The 16,333-nt window shown below is 51.3% G+C and overlaps 7 protein-coding genes across 7 annotated transcripts; 4 read left to right on the top strand and 3 right to left on the bottom strand.

Annotated features, from left to right (window-relative positions):
* Positions 1-1,112: 1,112 nt before the first annotated feature.
* Positions 1,113-3,068, top strand: Aud_007627 (uncharacterized protein; the record flags this gene model as incomplete). The annotated part of the gene is made up of 1 exon (XM_043292516.1): positions 1,113-3,068. One exon carries the CDS (start codon positions 1,113-1,115, stop codon positions 3,066-3,068), a length of 1,956 nt encoding a protein of 651 aa, XP_043148451.1.
* A 290-nt stretch (positions 3,069-3,358) lies between these two features.
* Positions 3,359-5,251, bottom strand: Aud_007626 (SANT/Myb-like DNA-binding domain-containing protein; the record flags this gene model as incomplete). Its single annotated transcript, XM_043292515.1, has 3 exons — positions 3,359-4,919; positions 4,982-5,099; positions 5,158-5,251. The coding sequence occupies 3 exons, from the start codon at positions 5,249-5,251 to the stop codon at positions 3,359-3,361; spliced, it is 1,773 nt and encodes a 590-aa protein (XP_043148450.1).
* A 322-nt stretch (positions 5,252-5,573) lies between these two features.
* Aud_007625 (emp24/gp25L/p24 family protein) lies at positions 5,574-6,430 on the top strand (the record flags this gene model as incomplete). Its single annotated transcript, XM_043292514.1, has 3 exons — positions 5,574-5,733; positions 5,810-6,195; positions 6,281-6,430. 3 exons carry the CDS (start codon positions 5,574-5,576, stop codon positions 6,428-6,430), a joined length of 696 nt encoding a protein of 231 aa, XP_043148449.1.
* A 672-nt stretch (positions 6,431-7,102) lies between these two features.
* On the bottom strand, positions 7,103-9,945 carry Aud_007624 (ATP-binding response regulator; the record flags this gene model as incomplete). The annotated part of the gene is made up of 2 exons (XM_043292513.1): positions 7,103-8,970; positions 9,027-9,945. 2 exons carry the CDS (start codon positions 9,943-9,945, stop codon positions 7,103-7,105), a joined length of 2,787 nt encoding a protein of 928 aa, XP_043148448.1.
* A 1,692-nt stretch (positions 9,946-11,637) lies between these two features.
* On the top strand, positions 11,638-13,089 carry Aud_007623 (epoxide hydrolase; the record flags this gene model as incomplete). Its single annotated transcript, XM_043292512.1, has 4 exons — positions 11,638-11,959; positions 12,025-12,152; positions 12,218-12,290; positions 12,359-13,089. 4 exons carry the CDS (start codon positions 11,638-11,640, stop codon positions 13,087-13,089), a joined length of 1,254 nt encoding a protein of 417 aa, XP_043148447.1.
* Positions 13,090-13,374: 285 nt separating this feature from the next.
* pup3 (proteasome core particle subunit beta 3) lies at positions 13,375-14,193 on the bottom strand (the record flags this gene model as incomplete). Its single annotated transcript, XM_043292511.1, has 4 exons — positions 13,375-13,518; positions 13,586-14,040; positions 14,112-14,130; positions 14,191-14,193. 4 exons carry the CDS (start codon positions 14,191-14,193, stop codon positions 13,375-13,377), a joined length of 621 nt encoding a protein of 206 aa, XP_043148446.1.
* A 456-nt stretch (positions 14,194-14,649) lies between these two features.
* Positions 14,650-16,249, top strand: Aud_007621 (putative UBX domain protein; the record flags this gene model as incomplete). The annotated part of the gene is made up of 2 exons (XM_043292510.1): positions 14,650-14,786; positions 14,842-16,249. 2 exons carry the CDS (start codon positions 14,650-14,652, stop codon positions 16,247-16,249), a joined length of 1,545 nt encoding a protein of 514 aa, XP_043148445.1.
* Positions 16,250-16,333: the final 84 nt, after the last annotated feature.

Here is a 16,333-nt window from a genome sequence, read left to right as displayed (position 1 = left end):
TGATCCATTGATCATTATATGAGTAGGAGTGATGCGGTTGCCAGACTAGACCCTTAGATGGAAACAGTCCGACAATTCTTCAGACTCAAGTTTAGGTGTCCTTGGTAGACACGATTTTACGGACCAAATAATAGGAGGGAAGCCGATCTACATCCGACTTTGTCAATCTGAATGGAACAGACCTCAAGTACATTTGCGAGTGTATCTAGACCGCTTTTTGAAAACTCCTAGTCTACGAGTTCTCAGTGGGATGTGCAGAATCTAGTCAAAGCATGAGACGAGCAAATGCCTATCAGTTGTTGGAAAGACACTTCGCCGCGTAATATTCTCGGCGCATTACTGCTCCTCCGATGTGGATTGACTCGGTCAGAGACATCCATTTACATCGCCGAATGATATATATAGCCAATGACGTCCTGTAGGTCTTCTTCTAGAACGGAAGAAAGAATCGCAAAGCTGTCGGTTCAAAAGCCAGAAGAAGTAAGAACATGGACGCCTCCTTCCTTCTCTTGACACTCACCACCAGACAACCGTTCGCTGCTTCCGTGTTGAGCATCCATGATCGTTCTCTTGAGAGTCTCGGGGCTGAGCCTGGCATCTGCGGCCCATCTCCGGGACATGCACCGCTTCAGCAAACTACGCAGCGATCGATGTGTCTGCAAGGATCGCATCCTGTGTGCATGGGAACCTCACTGATGCTCAATGGATCTCCTTCTCTGCCGTCGGTTTAGAAGGATTTGGAAATACCCCTCATCGCCCATTGCTGAACAACCATACCAATTGGATGAGACTGAGCCACCACTCTTCCTAGATGACCATCCAAGAGGTGATTGAGAATGACCTGCTCGTTATACCTGTGGCGAACACCCTTTCTGACATGACCAGGCCTTTCATCTGCGAATGAATATACGATCATACCTCAGAGTCCAAGATGTTCCTCTGAAGGGCTTTCGGGAAGGCTTCGAAGGAGGCTTTCTCGAGACTCAAGGAGACTGAACGTGGCTTCTCGAAGGTCTGTCAGAAGATCCGGAACCTCTTTGTTCTCGATCCATTCGAAGTCTGCGAAGCACAACGGCGCCGTTGCCGCACCACATGAGTTTGGAAGCGGCTTGATGAGCGAAAGAGGCTACGATAGTGATGCGCAGTTCATTTCCAGTCCAATTCACATTGCGGACAATGTAAAGGCTGCGGCCAGTATCGGTCGTAAGGCTGTACCCCCTGCGCAACCCTACCACGACGAAGGGGACAGTCTCTTTGGAAAGGACGGCAAGTGTCCGGTTTATCAGCCGACAGGAGTGTCACTCAGTTCACCGGAGCATGAAGGCTGGAGTCCGCAGGCAATGCATGGCTTTTTCATCTCCCACGAACCAAATGTCCAAAGCCTTAAAGCCAGAGGGAGTCCTTGTCCTTCCGCGGGCCTTAGCAATGAAGCTACTCCCGGCAAGAACAATGCGAACTGCGGCCCTGTCCCAATTGCTTCGGCTTCAGCAGCATCCCTGGACATCTTCGATGGCAAGGACATCATCCCTCCTATACTCCAAGAACACCCAGGGTCTCCTGGTCGTGACTATAATATCCCAGACCATCCTCTCAATCTGGCCAGCCCGTCAACCGAGCACTCTTCGGAATTGCTTATCAGAAAAAGAAGACAACGACATCAAGTATCGACATCTGAAGACCAGTCGATCCACCTCACAGATTTGGACATCTCCAAGATGCTGGCGTCCGCGTCAGCTTCACCTCTGATCCTATCACCCAGTCAATCAAGCTACGAGAACCCACAGGGCAGCACCTCCGGTACTTGGGCCGCGCAATACCAAGGCGGTAGCTTTGGAAGTCCCGCTAGAATATTGACACCGGTCTGGGACGGAGGAGTATTAAAGCTGGGGGTGCAAGACGCGAGACAAGCGTCTTCGTGCTACTCTCCTAGGACTGGCTCTACGTCTGCGGACGTTCCAGCGAATATTGAGAAGACGGTTATGAATCGAAACAAGAGAGAAATCAGCTGTAGCAGGACACCTTTCGCTGCTCTTTCCCCTAATCCTTCATCTCGAGGCGTATCACTCTTGGAAAAACATGTTTCGTCTTTGGATCATGGCTCTCTTGGTAAAGCAGATGCTTTGAAGAGCAGATTTACCGAACAGTTCGATTTGAACCGGTCCATAACCTCCCTCGGATCCGTCGCAATGAGCAGTGGAATGACGTCGCCGCGCAAAGTCAGTATTGGATGGATGTCGGGAGGGCGACGTCTTGGCTATGGATATACTGTGGTAGATGGAGACAAGGACGAAACCGCAGAGAAAGACCCCGGCAAGGCATCGTCGACACGAGGGGAGTCGTCGACCAAACCCCATATTGCGCATATTATTGATCGTTTGCGATTTTCCCGCTGGTCTGGCGCAACTACCCTCATCAGGACTTCAAATGCCAGCGACTCTGCGAGTTGCGACTCAATCATCAATTCTCACACCTGGCGTAGGTTCGCAGATCGAAGAAAGAATCACGCCGACGCTCAAATGTCTGATAACCGAAGAGCTCTATGGAGTCTGAAACCTAGAAACTGCTCGAGCGACTATGTGAGTGAGCGTCATGCATTGGGGCAGTGTGCGTCGGCCTTTAATGAGAGCCTCCGAGACAGTTCTATGGAATCTGCAAGAGAACTACAGTCATCACAAAGCCTAGGAATGGAACAGTATAATCCTAAGCATAAAGGACATAGGAATACAATGACAACAACCAATCCTAGCTGCCAATACGCCATTGGTCGGAAGAAGGGAGCACAAACCATGGAATTGAGGTCCCCTAGTCGTAAGGGATGCTGCGATACTGCGACCGATGATGTGTCAATGTCTTCGTCACAGCATACTGTGAAGGAAGAGAATTCACACAGTACTTCTCAAGACAAAGAAGGTTGCATAATCTCACAAGATGCTTTCGAACGACCTGAGGTCCAGCACTCCCATGCGGACAATGAGGAACACCTCCAATGCGATGACCTGGAAACAACCATCGATGATTGGGCTAGCATGTACCAAGACTGCCTCGAATTGTATTCCGACCCAGAGTGAAGTTCTCTGGAGGAATGGATCCTTGACTTTGAGAGAGATGGAGCTTGGATTGCGACGGGCGTAGTCTGACGGAACCTGACTTCAAAGAATGCCTTTTTCGGCCTGTCTATTCAAGGCGAGCAGTGACACCCATGGGACCATGCCGTTTGGCTAACCCAGAATGTTATCCCTATTAGCACATAGAAAATATGAAGACTGCCAATGGGCCAGAAAATGATATCAATTCATGTAGTCGTACAAAGGTATATTAGAATGCACCAACACCGACGCCGGATATCCCACCGAGAAAGCTATTTCTTTTGCCGCTTGGTACTCTTATCGCTCCCATTGCTCAGTACACTGGCTGAGCGTTTATGAGATACACCATCGCGGTCCCCCGCACTCTGATCCGCATCTTTGCCAGCTTCGACACCTTTCCGTCCGATATCCGCTCGCTCTTCTGCCGCGGGAGCAGCCGTAGCAGAGTCTCCAGCTGTAGAATCAGGATTCTCCACCTCTTCAGCCTTGACCTCGGGCCTCCCCTTGTCCTTGACCTCCTTCGTCTTGCGCTCTCTTTCCTCTCTGGCGGCTTCCAGAACACGGATCTCACTCTCGATCTTCTCGGACACTTTGCGCGCATCAAGCAACAGGTTGACCGAGTGGATAAGCTTCTCGAATTCCTTGCAAACGCGCTCCGTAGGCATAAGCAGACGCGGCGGGATCTCCAGCTCTGCCAGCGCCGTGGCGAGTTTCTGAGACTGCACGTTGGACTTGGCCTGAGTGAGCTTCTGTGCGCGATCGCTTCTGAACTGCACGCCCGGAGCGAGACGTTCGTGGTGCAGTACGCCGTACCTGGCTTCTTCGGCCGGGGTGAGCGTCTTGACGGTTTGCGGGGGCTCCTTGGCTGCTGCTGCTGCTGCTGCTGCGGCAGCGGCGGCGGCGGCGGCGGATCCCTTCTTGCTGGACGGAGCGACAGATGCCTGGCTGGGGGTATCTGCTCGGCTGTCGCGTGCGCTGGTTGGGCCGTTCGATGTGGGTGTTTGTCCAGCGGGGCTGGGAGCGGCGGCTTCGGGTCCGAGAATGGAGCGTCGTTTCTTGCTCTTGTCGGCTTGGAGGAGGGTTTGCAGGAGCTGGGATAAGCCCTGGCTAGACTGGTACATAGTAGTATTACCCACACTGATGGGCACTTCGAGTCTAGAGTAGAGCTCCCTGCGTTCGGTCATGAAGTTTTGCTCGTTGGATGTGATGCGTTTGAGTTCTTCCAAAAGTACTCCTTCCTCGCGTACTTCGTCTGCAGTGCGGTTTAGTTGGAGTGCAGCAAGCTCTTTGCGAGCCCGCTCGCGGTCTGGGTCGAACTTCATCATCTTCTCGTGCAGATCGAATTCGGCCTCGGACATTTCTGATGGGGGATGTTCCAGCGCGAGCATTGATGCAGCAATGAAGTAGTACCGCGCCTTCATCTGCTCCATTGTTCGATACCGTTTAGCCGGGACGAGCGCGGTCGCATTCGCTTCGGCGTCCATGGGTTGAGGCTGGAAATCGTAGCGATCGGCAATAACCACCCAGCGGAGGTCGTACTCTTCGACGAGGTCCATCAAGTAGTCCGTTTCCTGCCGCGACCAGTCATCGCTCTTCAAGTGCCGGTTGTATTCCTCGTCCGTGTAGCGTCTCGGTACTCGAGCTTTGACATTGTATTTTGCGAATGCATACTCCTGTTCTGGTTTTGCAACCCCTCCTTCCACTTTCGCCTCATCGACCTCCATCTCCGAAGGCCCTTCAAGCGCCGGTGCTTTTGCGGATTCGGGTTGTCTTTGCCAGTGACGCAGAACAAGCCCATCCGATCGAGCATTGTTGGTGAATGGGGTCATTTGCCTGGTAAGGGAAAAACAATCAGCACAGTCATAACATCAAATCTCCGCAAATCGAGAGCATACCATGGGCGCACTCTGAGCTTGCTCATCCATTTCGGCCTTCCCTTGTATCGGTTCTCGTTGATGGCGATCGGAGGCGCCCTTTCGCCTAGAAGCGCGTAGAGCTCGCGAGTAATCCCCTCTGAGGCCTGGATATCAGTGTCTGTATCTAGTGGGATTTATGATGGATGCAAACCGACCTGGTCTCTTCTCGACCACCTTCTGTTTCTTGTGAGGTCGAGGCTGGCCCTCTGCGGGCAAATCCAACATGTCGCGCACATCGGCGGCGGCCATGATGGCGATTAAAATCACCGGAAAAAGGTTTCAGTCGATCTAGAAGTTCGCAGGATGATCAAATACCTCTAGTGACAGAGGACTAGATAAGAGAATAATAGAAAAATTAAAGATGGAATCAATGATGAGATGCCGACCGTGATGGCTGAAAGAAGGAAACCAGCACGCAGAAACCGGCTGGTTTCCTCCATTCCGCCCATTGAATCGCGCCAAGGCCGTCCCGTTGTTGGTGCCAGATCTTCAGTTCAAACATCAACCATCGACAACGCCAGTCTCCCTTCCAGCATCGATTGTCGTCCTGACTTCAATTGGGATCTTCAACATGGCTCCGACCAGATCATCGGCCTCGTGGCTTTCATCAGCCCTGGCCATATGTGCTGTACTCTGTCTTGCTGTGCCCGCCAATGCCCTCTACTTCTATATGGACGGCCGTCAAACAAAATGCTTCTTTGAGGATTTGCCCAAGGACACTCTGGTTGTTGGTACGTGATGGCCATTCTATTGACTCTGTTTACTGTGGATTGATTGCTAATTGAGAAATCTCTTCTGAATGAGCAGGAAACTTCAAGACCGAAGTCATCAACCAGCAGTCCAACACGTACTCGGTCGACCCAAGCTTAAAGATGCTCATCACCGTCGACGAGACCTTCGACAACGACCACCGCGTCGTCTCAAAGCGCGACGGCCACGCCGGCCGCTTCACCTTCTCCGCCGCCGACGCCGGCCAGCACAGAATCTGTCTGACGCCCGACACCAACGCTGCCATTGGAGGCTGGCTGTCCGGTGCCCCCGCGGGCGCCGTCAGGGTGAACCTGGACATTGCCATCGGCGAGACGAGCAAGATCGAGACCGAGGACAAGGACAAGATGAAGGATATTGTGCAGAAGGTCAAGGATCTCAATGGGCGGTTACAGGACATTCGTCGTGAGCAGGTGTTCCAACGGGTATGTTTTTCTTCTTCCAAATTTCCTACACTGTTTGAATTTTGGAGGATGGCGGTTGCTGATTTGCCACTTTCTTCGATTGTAGGAGCGTGAAGCTGAATTCCGTGATCAATCCGAGGCTACCAACGGCAGAGTTGTGCGCTGGACCCTCATCCAACTCGCCGTGCTTTCCGCTACATGTGCCTGGCAACTGTCACATCTCCGGTCCTTCTTCATCAAGCAGAAGCTGACGTAAGGGGGTGGAATTGGGCGCAGGAAAGGGAAACTAGTCGGCGGACATCTGTTGCATGGGAAGTAGCATTCCTTTTCTCTCGATCTGTATCATCTCTAGTGGATATATCTGCGGACTATGGAGTATATCTTCAGACCACCCAGCTACTAAGACGGACATATAAATGTAGATTGTCTACGCTTGTTTGTTGGGTTGACAGCAGACGTGGTATCTTGGCTGCAGTTGAGACAACGAGAAGGAAATGGCCTGTGATGACACTTGCGGGCTGGCACACTCATACTATCCTGAGTTCTATCTGTTGCATTTCCAGCGTTCTATTGTTATAGTTGTGGATTGAGCTTGATATGGATGTAATGACTTGGTTTACAAACCAGTGCCCTCCTTGCGTTCTTCATGTAGTATGTACCAGAAACAAAGTGCTTGCAGACGGCCAATTCCATCTATTATTGGAATGCAAATGGATTCAGATGTTGTGATCTTGTCAGTCATCGGCCGTAAATGATGTACCAACAAAGAAGATGTATCACCAATCATAAAATTAAAACAAAACGGGTCCGTGAGTTTCATCTTACACGGAACTGGGTATAGAAAACATTAAATAGGCGTCCAAACCATAACATGCAAAAGGCAGAGGTGAGAAGGCGCCGGGAGTAGCAACGCGAATCATGTCAGGTGTCATAATATGTTCGTCCGGTCAAGATTTGGGATCGTTGCCTCGCCGCAGAACTCAACAATTAATCGTTCCAGATCTGACAGCTTATAAGGCTTGGTCATGTAGCCTTTGATGCCAACTTTGGAGGCACGTCCGAGAGCCTCATCGGTTACATCTGCACTGACGGCAAGGACCGTGGGGAGCGGCAGCAGTAAGTTATTGGCTTGACAGTTAGGTTGTTTCTGAAGGGCCTGGAGCTGGTATTCATCTACCAGTCTGAGGATCTTCGACGTTGCCTCATAACCGTCCATTTCCGGCATCCAGAGGTCCATCAAGACGACATCGACTGGTTTCGTGCGCTTACATGCGCAGTCTCCCAACTGATCCTCTGCTTGCCTTTTCCGACAGTCGGAGGACCGACCCGAGGTTTTGGATGTCTGAGATGCCAAAACGTCCTGCATTACGCGCACAGCTTCCTTTCCGTTGCAAGCTTCGTAAATATGCTGGTACCCAAGCCGTTTGAGCATGCTCACCAGAACCCGTCGATTTATCATATTGTCTTCAGCTACTAGGAAGGTGAGCGGGTGCTTCTGTCCGAGCTTCTCGTCATACGCATCCCCATTGATTGAAGGGCGGATAAATTTCGCGGTGGATACGGAGCGAACGGGGGTCGATGTCTGAGACCAAATTCCTTCGGTCAGGCTTGGGGATGGCTGTTGGATCGGCTGGCTGGGCCGGCGAATCGAGGGTGATATCATGGACTGCTCCAGGCCGGAACTGCTCGAAGTACTCGTTGTACTCAATCGCGAGGGATCGCCGCCGTCAGGAGGCGTCGGTATACTTGCCGTGCAAACTACCGGCTTGTTGCTTAACTTGGACTGAGTGACGGGAATACTGATTTCAAATTCCGAGCCATGATCGGGCCCAGAGGTAGACGAGCGAACACAGATCAAGTCACCACCCATCTTCCTAGCAAGACCCTTAGCGACAAGAAGTCCGAGACCGAGGCCGTCCTTGCTCCGAGTGATTGACGCATCTTCTCTTGCGAAAGGTGTAAAGAGCTTGGGCAAAAATGCCTCTGGTATACCTGGTCCAGTATCTCGCACGGTGATGAAGACTTCACCGACATTAGGACCAACCTTTGCGCTGACTGTAATCATACCACTATTTGTGAACTTCACTGCGTTTAGAAAGACGCATGAAATCAACTTTGCCAGGTCTTTGTCATCCACAAGCAAAGTCTCCGGTAGCGCTTCATCGACGCTCCACACGATAGTCTTCGAGAACATCTCCCCATTGGAAGATCGGGTCCGAACCTCAATCCTCTCTCCTAGCTCTGTAACCTCGCTCAGAGTAAAATCAGGTCGGCCGCCGACATGGAGCGATTCGTTTATCACCAGTCGAAGCAGGTCACGAAGCTTGGTTACTCTCAGAGAGGGGCTTCTCATATTGAGATTGATGCCTTCCAGCAGAAGATGGGGTGCCGATCTCCTCACAGCTAACGGAGGACGCGTCTCCACCATGCCTGCCATGACCTCTTCAATTCGATGTGAGGGATTTGCGTGAACGATTTGCTCGCTTTCGTGGACGGCATTCTTGACGTCCTCACTCCGTGGAGACAGCTCATTCTTGACTGAGCGTCGGGGCGCCTTAGCCTTTGGCGTCGATGCTTCGTTCCAGTCAGCAGGATTACTTCGTCGCCGTTTGTATGGGTTGACTGCAATGTTGCTGCCTTCGGTGAAGATGTTTGGCAGGCTTTCAATTGGTGACTGGACCGGGCCACGGAACGGATCGCTCTCCCGCTCCCGCTGGGGTGTTTTCGGAACTTGCATATTGAGATCGTAGGCATGAACGACATTATCTGCAGCCTCGACCGCCCGTCTTGCACTGTCTGTAATTCGTTTGCATTAGCGGCTTGCTCCGGAAGGATGATGTCTCACAACTAACCTTGAACCATCTCGATGCTTTCCTTGAGAGATTGAAAGACATATCCATTTTTTGCAGAAGATTTCCCCTGCATGGCCTCCCGTACGGTGGCATGCATGACGTCCAGCATCCCCACAACTCCCTGCATTGGCGTTCGTAATTCATGTGACAGGCTTCGAGCATACGGCTTGAGCGGCTGAGTCGTGAATTCGGCGTAGCAATCGTCGACGGTTCTTCCACTTCCGGGGGTGCCCGCGGCTTCTCTCTTCAGTTGTTCGTGCAGTTTCGGACACTCGGCATCATTCTGAATCTGTTGGACAACCAAATCTTCTAGCGAATACAGGATCATCTCTAGGAATGACCACGATAGACTTCGCTTCTGTAGGCCAGTTTTGGACCACATGAGACCGAGATGGGCGATACACTTCGTTTGAAAGAAGAGCGGCACAGCCAAGTATCCGTCCGCGGGAAATGGAAGTTTGTCCGGACAGAAAGAACTAAGCGATTCAAGGTTCTCGGGGATCAAACATGGTTTCTCGTGGTCCATATGTGACAAAGGATTGCCCCCAGCAAAATACCTGTGCCTGTGCATCCCAACTGTCTGATACCCATCATTGTAATAGAACGCAGTGCCAAACAGGCTTGGCTTGTGATCTCCAGTCTCGCTCACGAACTCATGGTCTTGGACCTTGCGAGCTACAAAGCCATACTGGGCATCGCAGATCGAGGTGACGCTTTCCATGAGCCGGTTCCAGAATGACTCCGAGTCAAGAGCTCTGAGTTCCTGCTTCAATTTTACCAAACGCTCAATGGCGATGTTTTGGGCACTGCCGGCGTATCTGCAAGCGGGCGAGGAGTTCAACCCCGGCTCATCGTCTCGGAATGTAGTGGCAGTCGTATCGCCAGGGAGACACTGGGATTTGTAGGGGAGAAATGACATGGTTCTGCAGGAGAGGATTGGATCCGACCATTCTGATTCGACTGAATCGGACATAATTCTTGGAATGGAGTTTTCGCTGCCAATAGGTAGTGGTTCTGATCTCCCTCTACCAACGGTGTTCGCTGTTTCCTTTTCCTCTGCTGCTTCCGCTGTTAAGGTATAGGTGGGCGCCAGGAGACTGCTGCGGATTTCCGGGATATCAGAGATTCACTGGACAAGGTATCGTTGAGCGAAACACAAAGCATGGCTCTCTATCTGGAGAAAGGAACAACGTAGATTATGTTAGCGGTCCATTCAAGGAAACGCAGCGAAGGACGAAAGATTAAGTGGACAAGCACATGGTGAGAGAACGAGGATTGCGCTGATCTGATAAGTTTTAAGACGATGGATCTTAATGGAGGAGAGGTAGACTAGGAGACAAGCAGAGAGAAAATAACGCGGGGAATAGGCGAGAACTGTGTTGGTCGAGTAGTCAATCAATATATTCTCAGTATGAGACCAATTAGTAGTACGTAGTACTACGGAGTAGAGACTAGGCACTATGTCTAGGAGGGATGAATGACCAGAAGAGACTTCCATTATCTCCGATTTCCATCTGCAAAAAGACTCCAGCCTAACCAGTCTGCTCTCTCTCAAACTGGACAGATCCATTTCTTCCCCCCCATCGGCTGGTCTAGACACACGGGAAGGCTGAAACGCTGCAAACCGTAGGCCTCAGCATGCCGATCCTATGGGGATTAAATTATTGTTATTATTATCCCCTTGTTTCGTCAATGCTTTTAAAAGTCTTAGGTTCACCAGTAATAAAGAAATAATAAGCTGGTCCCTCATTCTCGTAGTATTTCATCCTGAAAGTAGAGGAGAGGTAAAACGAGATAATAAGCTTGGTTTGGATCAGGAACAGGGTGGACCACATTTATTGTGGTTCTGTGCCATGAGGTGCCTGAATTAATCGCTGGTTGTACACAGACGCCGCACCTCCTCCCCTTGCCTTACTTTTACAGGCGAGAAGCTCGATGGCTGAGATCTAGAACGAACGACAAAGTGGACAACACTGGAGTGGCAAATTGACAGCATGATGACGAAGATGACACTGATGACACTGATGATAATAATGTTCAAAATTGCCTTTTTCTATCCCCAGAAACAATGCTTCCTCCACTCGAAGTGTTGAATTTAACCCGAACTTGTTCGACTTGGAAGATAGATAGGACTGAGCCTTTGCTAGCGGCCTGGTTCAGGATGTCGGACTCTTAACCTGCTGGCAATCAATCCTTAGATGATGAGACATGGCCATAATCATTCCAAGGACTGGTGCAAGATGAGCTAAATAATTATCGGTTCATTGATTGGAAACAGTCTAGTTCCATGGTTCAGGCATGGCTTTCTGTCCCAACTTCGGATATGCTCTGGACTGCTATGGCTTCATTGCAGGTACTAGAAGGGTAGTGATTACGGTAGCTATGATATTGCTATTCTCACTCCATGTGCCTGTTCTGTTCTCTGTACGGAGTAGATAAATCAACTTAAGATCGTCAAGGTACAAAACGCTCCTATGGACCGAGGTATCGATCGGCGTCATATGTAGATCCGTCGGACGGCATGACAGCTGGGTTATATGCGCATCATGGTACGGAGTATCTACAATGCCTCGATCAATCCAGCTGTCACTTGAACCGAGACAGTATCACGATGAATATAATCAGGCCTTTCAACATCAGTATCTCCGACTCCCAACTGGATCTCTTGAACCAAAAACTTCAATCCGCTAGCTTCCCCGATGAACTAGACGCAGCAGGCTGGGAGCTGGGAGTCCCACTGGCCGAACTCAAACGACTGACCGCATATTGGCGCGATGGCTTCGACTGGCGCGCAAAGGAGAAGGAGTTGAACGAAAAACTGCACCAGTTCATGGTCTCTGTCTCTGTTCCGGGCTTTGCGCAACTGGATATCCACTGTGTGCACCAGAAGAGTTCTACGCCGGGTGCTATCCCGCTACTCTTCCTACATGGCTGTAACGTACCATATGCGCGGTTGGCTTTTTGTAGATGAAGGTGTTGACTGGTTTACAATATCCAGGGCCAGGAAGTTTCCTTGAGGCTGTCAAGCTGATACCTCTCTTGACGAGAGGCGCCGAGAATCAGCCGGCTTTTGACCTGGTGGTGCCTTCGCTGCCAAATTTTGGCTTCTCGCAGGGCGTGAAACAGGTCTGTCCAAGTTGTGTCATCAGTACATGCTGTACTGCTCTAGCTGACTCGCTGTCTATGTGTAGCGAGGCTTTGGTCTGGCGCAATATGCCCAAGCGATGCATTCTCTCATGCTGAATCTGGGCTACGAGGAATACGGTACGCTTCCATGACGATCCATTCCATTGAGTATCAATATCACGACCACTTTATTGACAAGTCGATAGTTATCCAAGGAGGAGACTGGGGTAGCATCATCGCCCGCGTCATGGCAACGCTCTACCCCCAGCACGTCAAAGCCGTCCATCTCAACTTCGCCCCTGTGGCTCCTCCCTACCCATGGCGCCACCCGTGGATCTTTCTGCAATCAATCCTCACACTTCCTTTCTCACCCAAAAGCAGGGCTCTCATCTCGACTACCCTCGACTATCTGAACCGGGGAAATGGTTACCTGCGCCAGCAGGAAACTCGCCCCCAGACACTGGGCTATGGGCTACACGATAGTCCCGTCGCCCTACTGGCTTGGATCTACGACAAGTTACACGCGTGGGCGGATGACTATCCCTGGACGGACGATGAGATCCTCACCTGGGTGAGCGTCTACCAGTTCTCGGCCGCCGGCCCGGCGGCTTCGGTTCGTATCTACTATGAGGCTGCGCAGACGCCGCCTGCTGATGCGACAGCGTCGGCGCTGAAGAGGGTGTCCACCGTTGATGCAATCTCCGGGTCCATCCCTGGGGAGGTCAAGCTGGCCGTGGCACATTTCAAACGAGAGTTGATCAAGTTACCCTTCTTGTGGTGTCGGAGCATGGGCTCGGTGGTGCGGGAAAGTGAGTTTGAATGTGGCGGTCATTTTGCCGCGTGGGAAGTACCTGAGCTGCTCGCTGCTGATGTGAGAAGCTTTCTGGGGAAGCGTGGCCAGGCGTATGCCGCCGTAACCGGAAAGAATGGCTACTAAGTGTGGGAAGCTATAATCCAAGTTCATGAAGAAATAGTCATCAAGGCCGTAAAGCAGCCGTCTGCCCTTGCTAATTCAGGTTCGTGTCAGGCTGATGCTTCAGAAGCTAGAGGTACATGGACCGACATCGCTGTGCTCTTGCTTCCCCCATCAACCGACGGTATGTAGGCTTTAAGTCAGATAGGAGACGAGAGCGACTGCTTCAGCCAGTAGGTTTCGACCAGGATACGATTGAGAGATGGCATTAAACGAAAATAAGCGGAATGCGTGCCAAATACAGAACATCTAATCTTGTCTTCCTTTGAGTAGCCGCTTCGTCACCTTGTCTTTCTCTATGATGTATACTTGAGCACCCCAACCGGAAAGAGCATCTCTGTCGACTGCACTGAGGAGGGCTTGAGAAATGGTCTCGAACAAATCTTCAGGGGACTGAGAAAAAGTAAAATCGAGCATTAGCGAAACCGTCTCGCAATATAAGCTGAACCAAGAAACGTACCAGATCTGGCTCCCACAAACCCTCACAGGTACCGAAGAGCTGGTCGCTCGCCGTACCACTGACAATGAAATCCTTGGCGAAATCGATGCATCCGATACTGTCGAACCCGCAAATAAAAGGCTTACCCGTCGTGCTGTTCACGCCAGCAATGACAGGGCTCACGAAGAAAGGTCCGAAGCGTCTCTCATACAGCGATGAACTGACCAGGTTGGCCAGAGTCTGGGGCGCAATGTTCCGTTCTTCGCGGAGTCGGTACATGTTCACCTTGTAGCGAAAGAGGTCTGAGACAGTGTTGACGTCCGTGGCCAGGCCAGTCAAACCGAGGTAAGTCGAGGGACCGTAGTTGAAGATCTTGGGGAAGTTGTTGGAGACTGTCAAGGCCTGCATGCCCAGTCGAAGGTCGCAGGCAATTGCAACGCAGTCCTTGCCCACCATGGCGACACAAGCTCCGCCATCTAAAGAAGACACAGTCAGTCTCTTGTATGTGAGATCGTGGTAAGGATCAGGGAAAAAAAAAAGTGCGTACTGATATCGAAGGGAGAGCTCTGTAGGTTGGGTTCAATTAGCTCAAGCCGGTCAGGTTACGAAGGGGAAGCTCAACTTACCATGATGAATTAGGTATGACTAGAAATTGCAAGCTGAATGAGATCCGAGAGAGTCAAATTGAAGGAAAGGAAGAGGTGGGGGGAGGAGAAGAATGGGGTTCAAGGTGAGGATGAAGGTGATGCCGATGATGGAGAAGGATGATAAATGACGGGGAAGCTCTGCTGCTGGTCCAACGCGTGAGAGCCGCCGAGAGCTTCGTTGCGGATGACGCTGCGCCCGCTGCCTACGGGAACCGTCGAAAGTACTCCATAGGTAGATGAATATTGATTTTCTCATGCCCTCCTCTTTCTTCGAACTTCTATTCTATTCCTCTACAAATCTTCTTCCTATTCAGATATAGAACTCCCGGTTTTGTCAACTTCTTTTTCCATCTCATCCTGGAGTCCCCCAACTGCCATCTTGCTTCATAGTTGCCCCGCAATAATAATATCATTAAAGCAAGCGATCGCCTTCAAACCATGAGCTCACATGTCGTCGTTCTAGACTCGACTGCTCGAAGAGCCACAATCAAAACAACACCCGGGAAACATTTGACGGATATTCTGCAAGAAGCATGTGCTAAGCTCGGCTTGAATGCGAGCCAGTACGGCCTCAAGTAAGTGACCTGAGCTTTTGATGAAGCAATGAAACGGACTCTAACACTTGGGAAGGTACAAGGGCAAACAGCTCGATCTTTCTTTGGTCTTCCGTCTCTCCGGCCTGGCTTCCGGTGCGAAACTTGAATTAGTACAGCTCTCCCGATCGCCTTCCATTGTCACGGTTGCTTTACAGCTGCCCGAGGCAGAAGCTCGAGGTGTGCCCAACGGACGGCTTCTAGACAAGTTCCCTAGCACAACAACGTTATGGCTAGTGCTGCGCAAGTTTGAGGCGGGTGTTGCAGGTGGCGGACCGATTCGAAATTTCACTGGGCGAGGCGTCCCAGTCGCCAGTGCTGGCAACGAGGGATCCGGTCGCTTATTTTACGAGACTCCGGTAGTTCAGATCATAGGGCGAGAACTGTCGACATTCGAAGATCTCCAGAAGTCGCTAGCGCAGCTTGGGTTCAATAGTGGGAATGTCCTAGTCAGGTTAAGTTTCCGGCGGACAGAGGAACCTCTGGAGGTGGCTATGGTTAAGATTCAAGATTACTTCAAAGCGTTTGAGGATGCTGCCCCGAAACCACAAGTGGCGGCCGCTGCGCCAGCACAACCTACTGTTGCCGATTCGAAACCTCTAGAACGAGTGCCGAGTGCTGAACATGCTGAACCCCTGGGTGCAGCACCAGCACCTGGGCCATCAGCACAAGTACCGCAACCTGTTTCTCATCCCTCCATCACCTCTACCGAATCACCTGCTGTGAACCAGCCCTCTCCGCGACCAGTCACAGTCTTCTCAGCACCGTCCAACACCACTCCGCAGGCCGCGCAAATGACATATCATGAAGACGACTACGTTCCATCTGTGGACCAAGCACAAGCCCACCAGCGCCGTCTCCTTGCCGCCTCCCGGCCCGTCCGTCTTCCCACGGATGCAGAAATCGCCGCCAAAGCAGCAGAGGAGGAAGAGAAACGTGCAGCGATCAGAGAAGTCGATGTCAAGGTTCGCCTTCCGGACCAGAGCCAGATAGTCTCAAAGTTCGGGCAACAAGACACCGGCGCAACGCTCTACGGCTTCGTTAGAAGTTGTTTGTCGGAGCAATTTGCCGGCGAGAGATTCATACTCACGTCTTTCCCTGCTGGGCCCCCGGGTTCAGGTGCAAAAAAGATTCAGAGTATCATTCCTGATACAGATCAGACGTTCTTGATCAAGGATCTTGGCATGATCGGCCGAGTCCTCGTCACCTTCTCTTGGGACGCAAGTGCGTCTCCCGCCGCTCGATCAACCAGAGCAAGTCTTCTGAAGCCTGAGCTCCGGAACCAAGCTCAGGAGATCAAGGTCGAACAGCCGCCAGAGTTGATGGATACTTCGCAAGATACTGTCCCACCGAAGGTGAGCGGACCCGGCGACCGCGATGGAGAGAAATCTGGACGCAAACCCGGCGGGATACCCAAGTGGCTGAAACTGCCGGGAAAGAAATGAGAACCCGCAATAGCATTTGCGTTATTAGCGTGAAATAATCACATTGTGTATGTTTAGAATGATCAATGGTTACGATTTATCTAC

Source organism: Aspergillus udagawae, assembly GCF_001078395.1.
Source record: "Aspergillus udagawae IFM 46973 DNA, scaffold_5, whole genome shotgun sequence".
Taxonomy (NCBI): Eukaryota; Fungi; Ascomycota; class Eurotiomycetes; order Eurotiales; family Aspergillaceae; genus Aspergillus; species Aspergillus udagawae.
Note: the sequence above shows the minus strand (reverse complement) of the source record. Positions and strands in the feature narration are given on the sequence as shown.